This window comes from Pteropus medius, unplaced genomic scaffold (assembly GCF_902729225.1).
Source record: "Pteropus medius unplaced genomic scaffold, Ma_sr-lr_union100, whole genome shotgun sequence".
Classification (NCBI taxonomy): domain Eukaryota; kingdom Metazoa; phylum Chordata; class Mammalia; order Chiroptera; family Pteropodidae; genus Pteropus; species Pteropus medius.
Window position 1 is genome coordinate 8597957 of NW_024350926.1, and position 17827 is coordinate 8615783.

The 17827-nt window shown below is 40.6% G+C and overlaps 1 protein-coding gene across 1 annotated transcript in view; it reads left to right on the forward strand.

Annotated features, from left to right (window-relative positions):
• The window catches only part of ZFHX4 (zinc finger homeobox 4), a 174011-nt gene that overhangs the window by 131336 nt on the left and 24848 nt on the right, over positions 1-17827 (forward strand). The window contains 2 exon segments of the mRNA XM_039841908.1: positions 9620-9688; positions 15953-16069. Of these exon segments, the coding sequence (XP_039697842.1) occupies positions 9620-9688; positions 15953-16069 (186 nt within the window).

Genomic DNA, 17827 nt, shown 5'->3' on the forward strand with positions numbered 1-17827 from the left:
TCTAAACAACGTCGAAGGTGAAGCGCTTCTCCCTGGTGGGGTGAACTCCTGGCGTCCCCCGCTGTGGCGTGCCCCTGCGTGGAAGTGCAGCCCAGGGTCATTGACAGACCCGCATTCTCCAGGCGCGTATTCAGCCTCCTCTCGAGGATGTAAACTGCCACATATATGTCGACCCCTTCCCACCTCTTCTCCGCTCTCTCTGCCTCTTCGCCTCTCCCTCTCCACCCCCACCCCCGTAACTGCCAGCCTCACACCTTTACTCCGTATGTAAATCGGCATCTCAAACTAAACATGTTCTAAATGACCGATTCCAAGTCTTCTCTTCCCCTCCCAACTCGTTCCGCCCGCATGTTCCCTCAGCCCAGTTGTCGGCATCTCCGTTCTTCTGATTTCTTGAGCAAAACCCATTGGGATCATCTGTGGTTCTTCCTGTTTCTCACGCTCCTTGTCAAACCCATCAGCAAATCCTATCTACTCCTCTTTGGAAATGCGTACCGATTCCTCTACTGCCTCTTTGCTCCAAGACATCATTTTCTCTCAGGACGTCACCAGTGCCTTATGGAACTCTCCCGTCAGACCCTATTCGCTTGACTTCTCCGTGTAATTTTATACCTGTGCCTCAAACTTCTGGAGAAGTTCCTTCCCTTTGGCCATTGTTTGACCAGTCCCTCCAGACTCTTGTATCTACATCTTCGTTCTCTGTCATTATTTTTTCTCATCTTTCAGTAATCTTCAGTGCCGGTTACTTTTTAATTTTCCTTCCCTAGAGTTCTGGCCTCAACTCTCCTCTGCCATTTTCTCCGTGTTCTTCCTGAGAAGTGTCATTTACTCACAAGTATTAGTTATTGCTGCTTCTAAATATTTTCAGCTCACTTCTCTTCCAAGATCTAGTTCCATAAATTTAAATGTTTACTGAACAGCTGTGCTCTAATTCATGTCCAAAACTGAGCTCATCATCTTTTCTCTCACCCCGATCTTGGACTTTTTAACATGCTTTTACTCCCCGATGGTATCACTGTTCTCTCTTTTTCCACAGTTTCCTCTAGACAATAATAGATTGAAGTACGGTGAATGTTCCAGCGTTCTTTTTTCTTTCTTTTTAGTAAGAACACTTATCCTCTATTTCATCCTCCACACGGCATCCCGAAGATGCAGATACGATCATGGCATCCCCTGCTTAAAACTCTCACTTTGCCAGAATCGAGAGATCCTTTGCCAATATTTGCATTCAGGGAAAGGAGAAAAAAAAAATTGGCTATGTCTCAGAAACCATTTTTTTTCTGCTGCTAATACAGTCCAAAGAAAGCAATGTGCCAAATCTCATCAATCTGTTTGCTCATTAATGAATGATTTATTAAATAAACATTTCATGGGTATGCATAAGTATTGTCTTGAAAATTCATAGCAAGTTCCAATAGTGCATTTTTCACTCTTGGCTCCAAGCTAACCTTTCTAATCTTCCTTTTCTGAGGCCACATACTTTCACTAACTTTCCCCCTCCAGATTTATTTTACTTATGTTTGTATCCATCATTTGCCTAGGTCAGTTCTCACAAGTGTAATTTGGGGTATATGACCATATAAATTTGACCTTTCCTAACGTGGTGAAATGTAGAAAACTCCAAACAGTGAAAATCCAAGGATTATTTACATATAATTTAGAAAAGTTTCCTGCGTCTTAGGTTAATGCTAAATTTATTTCGACAATTATAGTGTTGATAAAAAGAATCGATCTAGTCATCTGAGGATTTTCTTTTATGACCATATATAATTCACAAAATAAATAAGGCTGCACGTGGAAAGCAATAATTTCCCCTGTAATATATAACTGTATAGCATAGTTTATTATAAGTAGCAATGGTGCATTTCATGTCAGCGTATTTAAGACATTAAATATTTTTAAAGTGTAGTACAGAGATCGCGTTTCCTTGTTGTGCATGGTCACCTGGAGGTGATGATGACAACTTATATTTCATCCTTACAATGACTTGGTGTGGCCAGCAGAAGAGACCATTTTATCCCCACTTTGCAGACAAGAAGACTGGCTCCAAGACGTTAATAGATTGGAGTAAATTTACACTGATCGAAGCCAGAGTTTTAATTCCTATTCCATACATTTTCCATTTAACTTGCCTTTGTGAAAGCTCTAAAGTACTGTCTTCGGTTCACTGGGAGTTGCTTTGGAAAAAAAAAAACATGTGTTTTGTGCTTTGAGAGTGCGTTCAGTAGGTCATATTATTTAGATGACTGGAGTGCAAGGAATAATCTAGAAAATGACTCAGATCCAATGTTTTTGTGTAAATGGAGATATGTTAGAGTTTTGGAGACTGCCATTTTGCAGTCAGTCTCCATACATTCTGAGATTGTTAGTGACTTCTTAAGTTTTTCTCTTAATAGGAGGCTGAGGGTTGGGATTTGGAGCGGGGACGGAGGGGATTGCTCTCTTGCAGTAGCAAACCTCAGGCTGACTCGTGTGCTGATACCAACTCTTTGGCATTCACCGTCTTCACTATAACTTTTGTAAGTGGCCCAACCAATGTGATGAACTGAATGGTCTTTAGAACTTGGTACACAAACCACTTTTATTGAAGCCTACGTAAAATTTGCTTAGGGCTTAAAAAAAACCTCGCAAAATCGCTTAGGAAACCACTATTCAGTCTCGTTATCATTTGCTATTTCCAAAATATCTACACAAATAATATTGATATTTTAAAGGCTTAAAACACTAACTTAAATGATGGACAGGGAGTACATTATATATACATATAATCCAAAAAGCCATAATACCAAAGCGATGTAGTCTTTCGTTATTTCACTCGTATTTGACAGGATAGACCCAACATAGGCCAAAGCCACAGAAGAACCGTGCGTTGAGTACAACTGCTACTTACTCAGGACTAGACACTTTACATTCATTAACTTTACCCCTTATTGCTCCCTGAAATCTGAGTATTTTGTTTCCATTTTCACGTATAGGATCCTGAATTTCAAGGAGGCTAAGTAACTTGCCCCGTCAAATAGCCAGAAAGCTCCGGACCTGAGATTTGAGCCCAAGTGTATCTGGTCCTTAAGTCCATGGTTTTCACCTGTAACACGACTATATACACAGGGGTCGTCAATATTCTCCTAATGAAATAAGTTTTTGAACAACACAGGTTCTCCAAGGGCCAGGCTCACCTTTTACCTTTGCTTTTCAAAATTTCAAGCAAAGAGAATGAATCTCAAATAGTTAAAGAAAGATCGACAATTATTTCAACATAGAGTCTCTTGCTTTGGTTTTCCATGCAAGAGTGAATAATGGTTTCATGGATCATGGATAATGGTTCAAAAGAAGTATGCCCAAGGAACCCACCAAACGTGATAGCAATAAAATCATGGGACTTAGGACATCATTACAAATCACAGAACACATTTTTTAAAAAAGTTGATCCCGATTCAACTCTATAACTGTAGTAGTTTAAAAAGAATGCAATCCTAGAGGGAGGCCCCTGTCACTGTAAAGGTCTTTGAGATAAAACTGTAAGAGAAGGTATAGAGGCTTCCGCAAGAACCAAATAACATGAAGGAGACAAAGAAATGCAACCTCCAATTAGGTGAATAATACCATTGTAAGGAGTCTTTGAAAGAGTTCAAGGAATAGTGATAAAGATGTACTACTGGATGAACATTTATCTTCTTTTCTATTTAAAAAATAACTTCAAAAGGCATTTGACCTAAAATGAGACTAGTCACAAAATATGGTAACCGTGGAGTGGAAGGCTGAGGTTGTTATGGAGCAAAAACTAGCCATGAGGTGGAAAGCAAAGGGTTGAGATGGACAGTTGGTACCTCCACAAGAGCAAAGACCATTATTTGGTAAGAAAGGAGCCGTGTGCAGACCAGAGGTCTTCCTATGTCGATGACCAACCTAACAGGGCCAACGCAACATGCTAAGAGACGAAAATCTTCTTAGACAGTACACAGAGATTTTGTGACAAATTCTACAGAGACTTAAGTCTCGATAACTGGGCAGCTGGTTGATAGTTGGGAACACGATGTTATCTCTAACTTATGATCTTTCAATTTCACAACCATCAGAAATAAAAGTCTTCTATGGAGAAACATATTAGGAATTAGTAAACCTAAGAAAAAATATTTCAGTAAGAGAACTTTAGAATATGAGACATGAAGAAGATGTATGAGTAATTTATTGAAACTAATTGATATCAGGAATTTATTAAATTCTTTTGAGGTCCCACCACACTGAGGTCATAGATGATTCAAGCATCGGAAAGCAGTGATCAGACATTCCTGGCCAAGATGCCCCAGGAGAGAACTACTCCCTTACTGTATAAAAATAACTTCCGGGTAAAACCAGACGGGACCCGGCAAAGGAGTTTTGCTTTTCCAGAAAATAAAAATTTTACAATTCTAGCCCTGTTCAGATAATTGACACTGGAGCATCCAATGCACTTTAATCTATTACTTCCTAGGAGAAATAATTTTAGAGAAAGCACTGCAGGCCAACAAGAGATGACGTTGCTTGGTTACTCAACACCGGTTGGTAGCATGCCGAGTCGCTCAGCTTTTTTAGACGAGCGCTGTCTGTATCCAGGTAGGGAAAGGAGGGAGAAGACCACTTGAACCAATTTTTAATTGCAAACCTGCTTCATCAGAGGCCTTTATTAAAGTGTAAACTACTGAGATAGTAGTGAATGTCTAATTCGACGTGTTCTTCTAAATAATTATCTTGTTATGATGAATTTGCTTTGAAGGAGTTTGAGCTGTTTTTTATGAGAAGGTGGGAAATTCAGAGTTTTTAGACTGCCTGGCCCAAGAGTCCCAGGAGCTGCCTGGGGGGGCAGTGCGCTTCAGAGGAAGAGCACAGAGCATTAGTCAGGCGGACTCAGCCCAGACCCTACCTCTGCTGCTCTGGTCCTTGGGAATATTTACTGCAAATGTCTGACCTTTGATATCTCATCTCTTCCGTGAAAGCAATGGTTTTCCTGTTACAGATTTACTGCCAGGATTGAGAAAGGACACGCATGTTACATGCTTAGCACCTACCAGGTTTCCAACAAATGCTCTCTTATTATTCTGAAATGGAGAGATCTGCAAAGAGCTTCTCTTTCGAATTCACAGGGTCTATAAAACACCATTTTCCAGTGAGTCACAAAGCTATGCTAGAGGTGGGAGGAGCTTCGAGAGGGCAAGGAGGAGGGGGGCACAGGATTGTTGAAACTTGTGGACTCTCTTTTGGAATTTCGTCTTATTCTCCAATTAAAAAATAAAAATTAGGATCATTTTTTTTAATAGGTAAAAGTGGGGTGGAACTCAGTGTCACCTGGGACTACAGAAAATGTTTCTCTTTCTCTTTATTGCTTTAGACTAGCTGGCTTAATGTTTATTCTGTTTGGCTGTATATATTTTATTTTATGTGATAAACATTTTGCTAAAAATAATGATATACTTCGTTGTTTAATGCATTAACAAATCAGTGGTGAGGGTGAGATGTGGAAATTTTATAGGCAAATATTGTCTTAGTTCAATACTTGGCAGCTTAAACATTCACCTATTATTTTAAAAATTCCAGTTTCTACTGAACTTGTGCCAAATACTTCCCAAATTTTGCTGATAAGAATATAAAAAGCACATGGCTATTGCAGTCATCAGTGCAGATTAGATTAGATTTATTTCCCAATCACATCCAACGATCTTAAACTTAGAATTCTGTTTATATATCTTGACCGTTTTAAAACATAAAAATTTCCAAATCTTTCCCTGACCATTAGATTTGTATCGATTATACTTTCTTTTTTTTTAATATTCCAGTTAGTAGTGGGAAAAGAAAAAGATTTGCCAGATAAGAACCTGATGATTTTTGAAATAAGATTAAATGCCTGCAAGTTATCAGTTTACTTACCAGAATAAATATTATTCATATAAGGGAAGGGAAAGGTGAAAAGGAGAAATGTGATGGGTAAGCCGATGGGTGGATGTGTCAGCACAAAGAAAGGAGAGAGAGCTGTGAGAACGTCCCTTTTCATAAATCGAAGAGAATAGGAACCCTACACATTTAGGTTCAAAGTGTTGTTTTGCGGGTTGTGAGCATTTGGGTTACTCTAAAGGAATCGATGGTGAGTAGAATGCAGGCCAAGTGAGCAAAATGAACACGGGGAATAATTGCAGAATTAAGAGGAAATTGCAGAATAATAATAATTGCAGAATCAAGAGAAATTAAAAAACTATGGCTCAGTAGATCATTGCGCTTAAGAGGATATCCCTGAAATAAGACAGCCTGGGTTCAAGTCGGAGTTCCACCCCTCGGTGGGGGTGTCCTAACACATATAAAGGGCATCAGCCAGTACCGGGCACAGAGCAAGTACTCTGTAAAGCGCTGTTGATGGCGGCGACTGTGATGATCAATACGCTAGTCCACAGAAAAATGCGGCCCATTACGCCCACATTGTGTTAATAAACATAGAGTAATTTGTTACCGTTACCAAATGTGTGATCATCACCAAATTGACAGAATGGAGTAGAATACTGGATAAATTGTCAGTGGTATTATTTTTAATAGTATTAAACAAGAAAGGTCAGGTGCTAGAGAACACAAATTAGTAATCTAATTAAATCACCAGCAAAAGAGACAGATCGTGTTAACAGCAGTCAGATTTGTTATTACGGAGCAATTATGGAAGTGAAATATTGAAAGATGCCGTGTATCACTACTGGGTTTTACACAATCCATCTTACACAGGCAGGAAAGTGTAGATCAACCAGCCTGTTTGATGAGCTAAAAGCTGCTGTATTAAAATATTTATATCATTTGTATAAAGGGTGCAACACTGTTGCAGATCTGAAAAAACATTCTGTGACATACCGAATGACATTCGTTTGTGAAATTATTTGCACAAGTCGCTCTCATTGGAGCCGACTCCAAGGGCCACGTGACCTAATTCGTGAGGTTAAATAACGGTTTCTGGTTTTGACATTTTGTACATTTCCTGAAATTGCTCTCAAATGAAATGATTTCCATGTGGCACCAAACTATTATATGGTTACATCGTGTCATCAGTGAATGTAAATCTTTTATGAAATATCAGAATTTTCACAGGACTAGTGAAAAGTCTGAAAAGTCGCTTTCTCCCTCCGCCCACACTTGGTTTCTGGCCTTCACAGGCTCCCAAATACCGCATTGTCCCATCTGGACACATTCAGAATTTTAGACTTTTGTGCCAGGCCAGCCTGGGTTTTATTCCAGGCTCTGTCAAGTTCAAGCTTGAAGACCTAAGGGTGAGGGGATTGCCTTAACCTCTCTGAGCCCCAGGCTCCTGATTTGTAAAATAAGGATTAATTGATTTTATTGTGAAGAACACATGACTGTTTTTATACAGATAGCTGTCACAGTTCCTGCCAGAGATACAAATTTAATAAGTTGCCACTGTTTTATTTTTATTTTCACGAATCTTTAAGGAGCAGTAGTCAATTGGTCAAATTCACTGGGTACCGCTAATATCTATTTGAACTGGTCTGTTTAATACACTGGAGTGTGTGTGTGTGTGCGCGCGAGAGAGAGAGAGAGAGAGAGAGAGATGGTAAGGATTCTTTGATAAATCGTTTACTTTTTACTAGAAAAGAGGGAAATAAATGGTTTTACACATGCATATATTTACATGTATGTAACAGGAATTAGTATCTGTTTGGGTACAAGTGAATTTTGAGTTCTGAAGCTCAGCAAAGCCTCGATAAATTCCTCATCTTGAGATTCATTTGTTTTAGGATATAGTGTATAGATTAGGATCTTTGAATAAAAGTGTCCTAGGTGGCTTTGATATGCCTCACTCTGTCCTTAGCTGAGAATCTGTGAAGATGAAAGTTCTTGAAGAATTCACAATTGGTTAGAGAAAATATACATGGATCATCTAAAGAGTTATCTCAACACATCGATAAGCTAATACGATAAGTGCCAAAACGTATGTGTAAGCCAGTTGTGATGGGAGTGCACTCGCTTTGGCTTTTGAGGGAATAATAAGAGTTTGACAGGATAGGATCAAAAAGACGTTCAATAAGTAACAGGGGTAACATTGATGAAGGCTCACAAACACCAGAGGTTGCCACGAGGAAGAAGGTGGGCTTCCTGAGTGACATATTAGATGAACATCAACACCGTGTGTGATCTATGTAGAAGTTACCCTTGAATATCTAAGTGAGGACTGAGGATAAATTCTTCTTTTCAAGACAAATGTAAGATATAGTTACATGAAAACAATGTTTTTTGTTGCCGGGCAGAGGGCACTGAGTATTTATTAAGAACGTATTATTAAATAGATTACCACCAAAGACCAAAGGTTTTTGTACATAGCAGGAAAAACAATTAATAAATGCAATAATAGTGCCTTGGTGTGCACTTCTGTTTTCAAGGTTAATTATTTGTTCAATTAAAGCCTTCAGAATCAACCAGAGATTCTATCGCCTAGAAATATTAGATAAACATGGGTCTCCCTGGCAGTGGAAGAATCGTGTGGCAACTTTTTTAACCTCTCAATAAGATCTGCTCTTTTTTTTTTCACTCTGAAGACCATAACTCATTGCACCTTTATTTGTATTATTTTCTCTTAATTATTGATTATTATACAATTATATCTGCATTTTACAAATGAGGGAATCGAGCCTTAAAGAAATTAAGTGATATAGCTGCAGTCCCGTACCTACAAAGTTGGAAGAGCCGTGATTTGTACTCAGACAATTCTGTATTCCTGAAAGATGGCTCCTGAGATTCGATGAGAGATTTGGTTGGAAAGACAAGGAATTCTTGTCTTTTCCTTGAGATCGCTGTGGAAGCTGTTGAAATTGTCAGGAAAGAGGATGAGCGAGGAATAGAGAAACCCGCATGGAGAGAGTCATTGCAAAATGGGATCAGGAGCACGCGGAGGAAGAACGAAGTGTTGAAGGTGATTTCTGAGGTCTGGTTTTTTCTAGATTTCTCTACAACGGGGAACACAACGAAAGAATGGGGTTGGATGAAAATAATGATTTGTGTTTGGGGTTACGTTTAGGACACTAAGATGTTGGCGCTCTGCTCTGGAGCTCAAATAAAAGATCAGAAAAATGATATGGGTTTATCAATATGACAGGGACATATTCTTCAGTTCTCCTTAAGAGTGTGTTTTTGGCTTTGGCCTCTCACATTAGCTACCATATATTGAGTTGTTTTATTTGTTTGGTGGGTCGGTTGGTTTTGATTTTTTGGCTTTTTGCTACCTTGACAGAGAAGTAGAAGTATGCTCATAACTTATATAATATGTCATCGTCCTCATAATACATAATCCTATAATATAGTCTTGGCAAAATACCCAAGAGGTAAAAGTCAGAACGAACCTTTCCTGCTTCCATATTCTATCTACGCTGTTGCATCTGTTGTGTGCTGCTGATCACTGAGAATCAGATCTGAGCTCACTGCTGTCTGGACTTGTTTGCTGCCCACTGCCCACTAGGTGCTAGGTGTGCTGGAGACTCCCCCGAGCTCCACCCGGTGCTTATCTTATTGACAGCCAACTTTTGGGTTCCTGTGGCGTTGGCTCTGACTGCAGAGCTGGACGTGGTGTGCTGATGGCCTGTCTCTCTGCCGTTCTCTGCAGAAACCGCCTCTCTGGGAGCCAGGGCCTGTGAGGACGACCTCACGGAGCAGCAGCTGAGAGCAAGCTCAGGTAACTGGTCTATTCCTTCTCCAAGCCGTGTTTGTCCTGCCCGAGCTATGGTCTCTACTCCCCTAGTTTATGTAACAAATGGATCTCTGCTACTGTTCTAATGAGATCTGACCCGATCCCTCATACAAATAAGTTCAAAGCAAAAGCAAGTATAGCTGTGTTTGGACGCATATGTAAAGTAACTTCTTAAAGAACAGGTAACTTCGGCTGGGTGATTTCTCACGTCTACATTTATACACTACGAAGTTTCACCGAAGTGGTCGGTTTTTATACAAACTATGAGTCAATAAGCCAGATTTTATTTTTACACACGTCAAACAATCCGGTTAGTGAAGTTATTTTTGGTAATTAATGGGTCGATTGGATTTTATATAGCCATGTCAACACATTTACTGGTCCCAGTGCTTTGTGTGTGTATGTGTACGTTAAAAATGGCAGCCGTACCTTGTTAGCTGCATTGTATTCAGATAATTTAAGAGGAAATTCACCATGTTGCTACAACACACCTCATTTATTTCTGCTATATAAACAGGATCCCAGTTTCCAGATTCATACAATTGGAATAATAATGTGCTATAGAGAACAAAAAAATGATTATAAAACGCCTTACACATTCATAATGGGGTATTGAAATACTTAAAAAAAAAAATCACAGTTTTGCAAGTGAAAACATTCCTCCAATATAAAGTCAGGATTTCCCTCTTTAAAAATTTCTTCAAAGTTAGCTTTACCTTCACCTACGCATGTCTCGTGAATACTTTTTAATTTCATATGTTATTGTTCTCTAGAAACTGGAGAGCGTGTTTAAGATGAAATAGCATAAACCCCGTTCCCCTCTTCCGTCTCACGGCTATCAAAAGAGTCCATAGATGACCAGATTGGAAATAATAGGGCAAAAATCAAGACTGTGACCAAAAAAAAAAAAAAAAAGTCAAAAGTCAAAGATACCGCTACCCCTCAATACATTATTGTTTGATCAACAAAGACACCAGAGTCTCCATCTTCACCTCAACCTCTCTGAGAAGCTTTATGCTTAACACTGCCATGCCTCTGGGTATTCTCATGGATACGTCTACAGGAAAATCGACTATAACAGATTCCAAATTGAACTTCTCTTTGCTGCAAAACCATGTGTTCTCTTCTCCATCTCAGCCGATGACATCTTGCCATACACCTAATTAGCCCACGTAAGAAAACTAGGAGTCATTAAAATATTAGAGCCAGGGACTGCTGGGCGTAAGTCTTGAATAAGATAGATGAGCTTGCCCATTTAGACAGTGTTTGTACACAAGTAAGTAAGTTATTTGGGGATTGCGATAAATGCGATGAAGGAAGTAGAAGGGGTGACGTCTTGGAGCGGGTCGTCAGCGTGTGGTCCCTGGGGAAGGGCGTGGTAGCATCTCTTGAGGAAAGGAAGTGAAGTGTGATGCAGGCACACAGTGACCGTTGGATTTCGCATCCTGGAAGTCGTCGGTGGCTTTGAGAAGAGCAGTTGGAGTGAAGCCAGACTGGGGAGGGTCGGATAATCGTGTGATTTAATAGACAGAGAGAATGCAAAAATGCCCAAACCAGCCTGAAACCCATCCGAACAAACAAATACTCCTTCTAAGTTTTATTGAAAGTGGATAGAGGAGTGGTACAGAGTTTGGACTTTTTTCTTCTTCCAATTTTGCTTTCTGAGTTCCATTCAGCCTTCCAGCTAACCTGTATTCCCTGTCTACTATAGTCCAGGCACTGTTCCAGGTGCTTCCAGCGCAATGATAAATAAGATAATCACCGTTTTCAATAAGCGTGTACCCATTAGGGAAAGTATGAAAAATTGTTTGACATCAACATACAGGAAAAAGAAGAAAGTCTTATGCAGAAACATTAAAACCAGTTCCAGATTCGAGGAAGGCTTTTTGGAGAAAGGAATAATTAATGGCATAGTCATGATACAACTGGCATTTTTAAATACTTACTTTACGTTAGGCTCCGTGCTGACCAATTTTTATATCTTATAAGAAACCTGGGAGGTAGGCATTATAAACTCCATTTTTCCAGATGATGAAACTGGTGTTTCCCAAGCTGGGCTTGAAGGAAAAACAAAACAAAACAAAATATTTATACGGTGGAGAAAAGTTGTTCTAGATAAGCCAAGGAAATATAATGGTAGGTATAGGAAGAAGGCATTAATAATAGGTGCGTGTTTCTAGAACAGGGGCTCACGAATAGTGGTCCCTGGACCAGCAGCAGCAGCATCACCTGGAAGCATGGAGATGTCAGTTCTTAGGCCTCCCTCTAAACCTGTCGAATCAGACACTCCAGGAGTGGAGCCCAGCTGTCTGATTTCTAACAAGCCAGAAATCCAGGTGATTCGGCCTCGCTAAAGTTCGAGGTAACTCGGCATTAAGTGCTAGGTAGGAAGCGAGGAAAGATGAGACTGGCATGGCGGACAAGGACCAGGTATCTCGGAGGCCTTCTTGCCATGTACGGAAGATTGAACTTTTTCTATTATTAGGGGTGGGAGTCACTGAAAGATTTTAAGTAGATTTGAGTAGATCATTCAAAGGTTAGATTTGGAGGTTGGGGTTGGGGTTGGGGCTGGACAGGGAGACAGCGGAGGAGTCGGGGGAAGAATCCTTACAAGCTGGTTGTCTTGAAGAGATGCTCAGTGGGTCCAACGAAAGATGTTTGAGTTCCTGTCCTCTGCTTCCTCTGTACTTGATCACTCCAGTGTTTGGCTTAGAAAACTCAGAGGAGAGGATTCCGAAGCCCACTGTATAATAAAGCGGTGGGAGCCATGCACTGTTGGGTGGGGCCTGCTGAAGTCGATTTGCTTAAAAATGGTCTACTATAATTTCATAGAATTAATTAATAGTGGTTTTTCTAATCATTTTTTAATTACTCAAATGACAGTACTCTAAGCCAATCATTCAAAACTTTTAAATACAGCTTATACATATGTGTAAAGTAACTTAGAAGACCATCATTTTAGCCATGATAACGATGTTAGGGAAAATTACCACACTTCTATAAGACTACAGTATTATTCTGAAACATTCTTAAATAAAAATGTATCAGCATTTGTCTGAAAACTGGGAAGTTCTACTAGACACTAAGTACATTCATATCGTAAAGCGTAACATGAATAAATATTGTTATTTTTATAGTTCATGAGTCAAATGAATAATTAGATATACAACAATACAACAATATTATGAAATCCTGTAATATTTTCATTACTGTTACATGTAATATATTAGTGAAAGAGCTTATTGATGAAAATGAAAACTGATTTAGCATCTTTATCTTGGAATTTTATGTAATTTATTATCTTTGTTTTGAAAATTTACATAATAGAATTTATGTGATTTCCCTCAGTTCTGAGGCATCCCTTTAATGCATGTAATGTCATATACATATATATATTTTTTTTTCCTACAAAGCATCTTACTTTTTATGACTTTTTTCAATTGAGGAACGTGGTACTTGAAAATTAGAACGAAGCCGCCCCTTGCCTCAACCCCAATCCAATATACAGGTTTTCTGAAGCAAACGGTTTCTCCACATTATTTAAAAAATGAATGTCCACTTTATTTCAAAAACTCTTTGAGAATGAAAGTGACCTTTTTTTTTTTTCTTTCCCTTGGACCTGTATGAAACTTTATGGTGTATATAAGTTACCCTTTGATTATTTTTTTGCATGATTAAAAATTTGCAAAGTTCTATGGCTCCAAAGAGGCTACCTGTAATAAACAGCTTTCACCTTCTAAACCACAAAACAGGTCTGAATTGCTGGAGCATTAGAGCTAATTGCCTGCCTACTTCAAAGGAAGAACCAGCAAAGAGAGGGGGGTAGAAAAAAGTCACAGAAGCGGAGGCGATGTGGGCAAATCCACCTCCAGAGGTTATGAGTTGTGGCTTGGCCGGGCCGGGCAAAGTTACGGCCTCAGAACTGCTGTTTGCGATTAAGTTAGTGGGGAGAGTCTATCCCACAGTCTCTGGCTGTTGCTGACACAGAGTCTTTGTTCACGTTCAGATTTCTCAAACTGTTGCCAGGGTCAGGCTGAGGTCAGACACCACAGTGATGTATAGAAGAACATGTCTGGGAATTTCTGTCGCCCTTAAAACACATACTAGAAAATGAAGAATCGGGCCCTGCAGAAGCGGTCTGATGAGACCCAGATTAGACTGTAGTTTTTCTTTGAGGACCTTCATAATTTTCGTTTTCTCCTCCTGACATGCAATGTTTTATTAATGTGAGTGGTGATAGCCCTCACAATTTTATGTCCCCTCAAGATAAGGACACCGGTAGCACTCTGACACTTCATTTTCCAGCCCTGGGGGAAAAGGTCCAGTAAATCTACTCCGAGGGATCGCGCATCCCTTCCCCAGGATGAGTCGAAAAGTAATTGCCGTGGGTTGTCACAGGTCGCGGCCTGACACAGGATGTCGCGTCACATGTGTGGACTTGGCAGGGACACAGCCCAACCCAGTCATGATCTCGGCCTTCCAGCCTCCCCCACCAAGCCGGTGTCCCCACCCAGCCCGGCCCCGTGCAGGGAGGAGGGAGCTAGCGTTTGATCAGCAGTTAGCACTGCCCAGTAAAAGCAGGCCGGAGCTAAGCCAGTGTCCATTCTCTCCTCTTAAAGTAAAATGTCCACGTGTGTTTGCCCGAAAAAGACGCCTCCCTCAAGCCTTCGGAGGACCGACCCCCTCCACCAGGACCTCCCCTCTGCTTTCATTCAGCAGCGAAGTGCAAATTTGGCAGAAATGGGTTTGCACGGTGCCCGCGAGGAGTGGAAGCAAACTCTTGCTCTGAATGCAGTCAACGGCCTTGTCCCCCCTCAGCTTTTCGGGAGCGCCCCCTCTGAACCCAGAACCGCCCCCCGTGTGGAGTCCCGCTCACACGGTCGCAGATCATGGCTGGCAGGAGAAGCACTAAACAGCAATTTTTTGTGTGTGCTCAGCTGCTACATATGACAGTGGATATTTCACTCTGCTGTCAGAATGTTATTAATAAAACATGGGGTATGGAGAGGGCCCCAACGTCCCCTTTCAATCACTATAGCATTTGCAATGAAAATTTTATGCAGTGTGTAATTTTCGGTTAATGCTTGACACTTAAAATGTCCGTAGCAGCGTTTTGTCCGGTTATTGAAGGGTTAATTGTATCATGTTCTACGCATAAAAGCTCTGCTTATCAAAAGCAAATAGACGAGTGTATGCATATGTGTGCCCATGACCTTTTGCCTTTGCAGGGTTAATTTATATGGTTGTTAAAGATTTTATGAAATTGAGCAGCCTGGTGCTTCAAATCCCATTTTACCTTCGTCTCCTAATTTATGTAATTCTTACCTGAACAGGGGAATATGATTTTTATTTTTTGCACTGCCATGCTGTGGGGAGTTGCGAGTCTGGTTATCTGGCATTACTCAGATTGCTAAAAATTCATTAAAATGTGACATCAGCACAGTGAGAGACAAATGATCACAGGATGAAAGAGAACAGTGGGCCTTTCACGGATTAGTGCTCCACAGACCCAGCACAGAGGCTAACTGCATAAACAGATTAATCCACCGGCAGCAGCATAGCTAAGATTTACAGAATAATTAAATAGGGTTGAGTTACTATGAGGATTTTCATGTAATCTAGCTGGTGTGAACCCGTGAATGAGGTGTGGGGTGATGTGGTTGTCACAGAAGAAATAGACCTTCTCATGTCCTATGCCCTGTATAGCTCCCCCTAGAGAAAAAAAAAACAAATCCCAAGGTAACCAAACTTTTGAGATCTCACTCTGACAAATTCCAAAGAATTCCCCCGGGTCTGGGGACCGAAGGCAGGAGTGACACCTGTCTTACACTTAACCCGTCATCGTCACCTTATTTCACGAAGAGTTTTTATCTCTGAATTTGGTTCGTTTTGCCATCTGTCCGAGTCTGTGTGGCTTAGAAGTGTCGACCCCTGAGATGACAGAACCGCCTGAAGCCCATTTTTCAATCTTCGACTGTATGTAAAATCATTTCTTTCGTCTTAATTTAGTACGGGCCCATTTTCTCAATGGATATAAAAGGAGTTGCTTTACATAAAAATTTGCACCGGTATAGGCAGCAGGTTCTAATGTAGACTTTTGAATAACTTTCTGTTCTTTTTTGGAGAATGAGCGTCTGCAGATGATTTATAAGTAACCGAGTTTTTAAATGGTCACGTAGTTATTCGAGTATGCCTTTCTTTCGGGGGGAAGGGGTTTGATCCTACTGACTGGTCCGCCTTTCTTAGCAGAAGAACAAAGCGAGGAGGCAGAAGGCGCTATTAAACCCACGTCAGTGGCTGAGGAAGATGAGAAAGACTCCAGTGAGAGAGAGACGAGCGAAGGCAAAACCTCCAATAAAGACTCCGGTAAGATGCTCGAATCTGTCGCCTTTCTTCCCCAACCAACTTCCATTCCCCACAGCCAGCCCTTCCTGTACGCACCCACCTCCAAGCTTATTAAAAGCTTTTATTCATTTTAAACTGTCTTAACATCCCCACTACTATTCATTGCATGTGCATTTTGCATGTGATTTCTATCAGTAGCCTCCCATTGACCTATTTTTAATCATGACCATCTGACAGAATAGATGTGGATAAGTTGAAGAATATTACAGGACGACCAGCGAGATTATTTTTTAATCAAATCAGTTTGTGTGCTTGTAATTTTTTAAGCGCCTTTCATTAATCTTAGCTATACTTGTGATTCCTCTGATGGCATATTAATTTTTCATAAGCACAGGATTAGATATCACTTGAATTTTTTCATTCAATCACAGGCACCCCGCCCCAATACCACGGAACCCTAAAAATAAATGTTATTTTTCCCTCGCTTTTTTACAACTTACACTCAGGAATTTGCCCTTTTTAAGGGCATCTATTTGAGGCATTTCAAACAAAATCCAGTGAAAAAGTTTACAGATGATTCAGCCTAAGAAAGAGGAAATATCATTGAAGAGGGATTAGGTGCTGGGTAATTTTGATCTTCTAGAATAGACAAATCCCAGTAATGAAAGCTACTGTCTTTGAAAAGGAACCTTCACGTCATGACATTTACTTGTGCACAAACAAACCCTAGGCCAGCATCTGGTGTGGATACCTAAGGCTTTTTCTGTGTTTGATTTGGCAAATACATGACTTCATCCACGCTTTGTATGTATGAGATGGAAATCTGTGGTCTCAATGAATATGACATTGGCCAGCGACTTTAGCTGCGCGCTATACCTAGTCTTATTATGTTAGACTCATTGAAGCAGAAGTGCTAAAAAGGGTTCAAGCCCATTAGTCGCAGGTCTATCTTCTCCTTGAATTCCAGTGACAGCCACATAGAAAGAAGATGGTTTTCACTATGAAGACCTTGGGTTGCACAAAAAAATATGTGTGTGTGTGTGTGTGTGTGTGTGTGTGTGTGTGTGTGGCTCATTTTACAAGTTTGGCCCCAACCCTGGTCCCATTTGGCAGTGTTTGCTATCTGGTTTGCCTTCCTTCCAGAATTATTTGGAAGAGGGCCTCCCTACTCCCCACCCCACCCTTCAGCTAGAACACTCTCAGGAGTCAGTGAAAGCATGCATAAATTCCCGATCCGGATACTGACTAGTAACATGTGATTCTAATTTGGCTTAACTAAAGGGATCTAAAGTAGGACATGGAGCCCTAAAGCGTGTTAAAAAAAAAAAAAAAAAAGATGCCATAGCTGTGTATTAGGAAGCCGGCTCCCGAGGTTACCGACAAGGAATTTGAAGTACCTAGTGATCAGTTAAGGTCAAGGGCAGTGCCATCTAAACCTCATTTGGAAAGAGCTGGAAATAGCAAGGTAGTCAGTTTATTCACTCTCTAAGGGTGGACCTCATCAAGGATTCTGAATGCAGTCAGTGGCCTCTTTCTCCCAAGTTGTACCAGAAGAGAGTGCAGGTTCTATCCCTCCCAGTCTTTAAAAGAATGTGTGAAACACACAGGTAGCCCAGTCCTGTTCACTGAGTGCTCACGTGATACTCGGGTGCATGACGTTACGCTCGGTTTTAAATATTGAACACCTTGTAACGGATGGATTCTGGGAATCTCTTGAAAATGGCTCCAGCTTAACATCGAGGGAAGAGTCCTGCCTGGGACACACCCCAGATCTGGGCC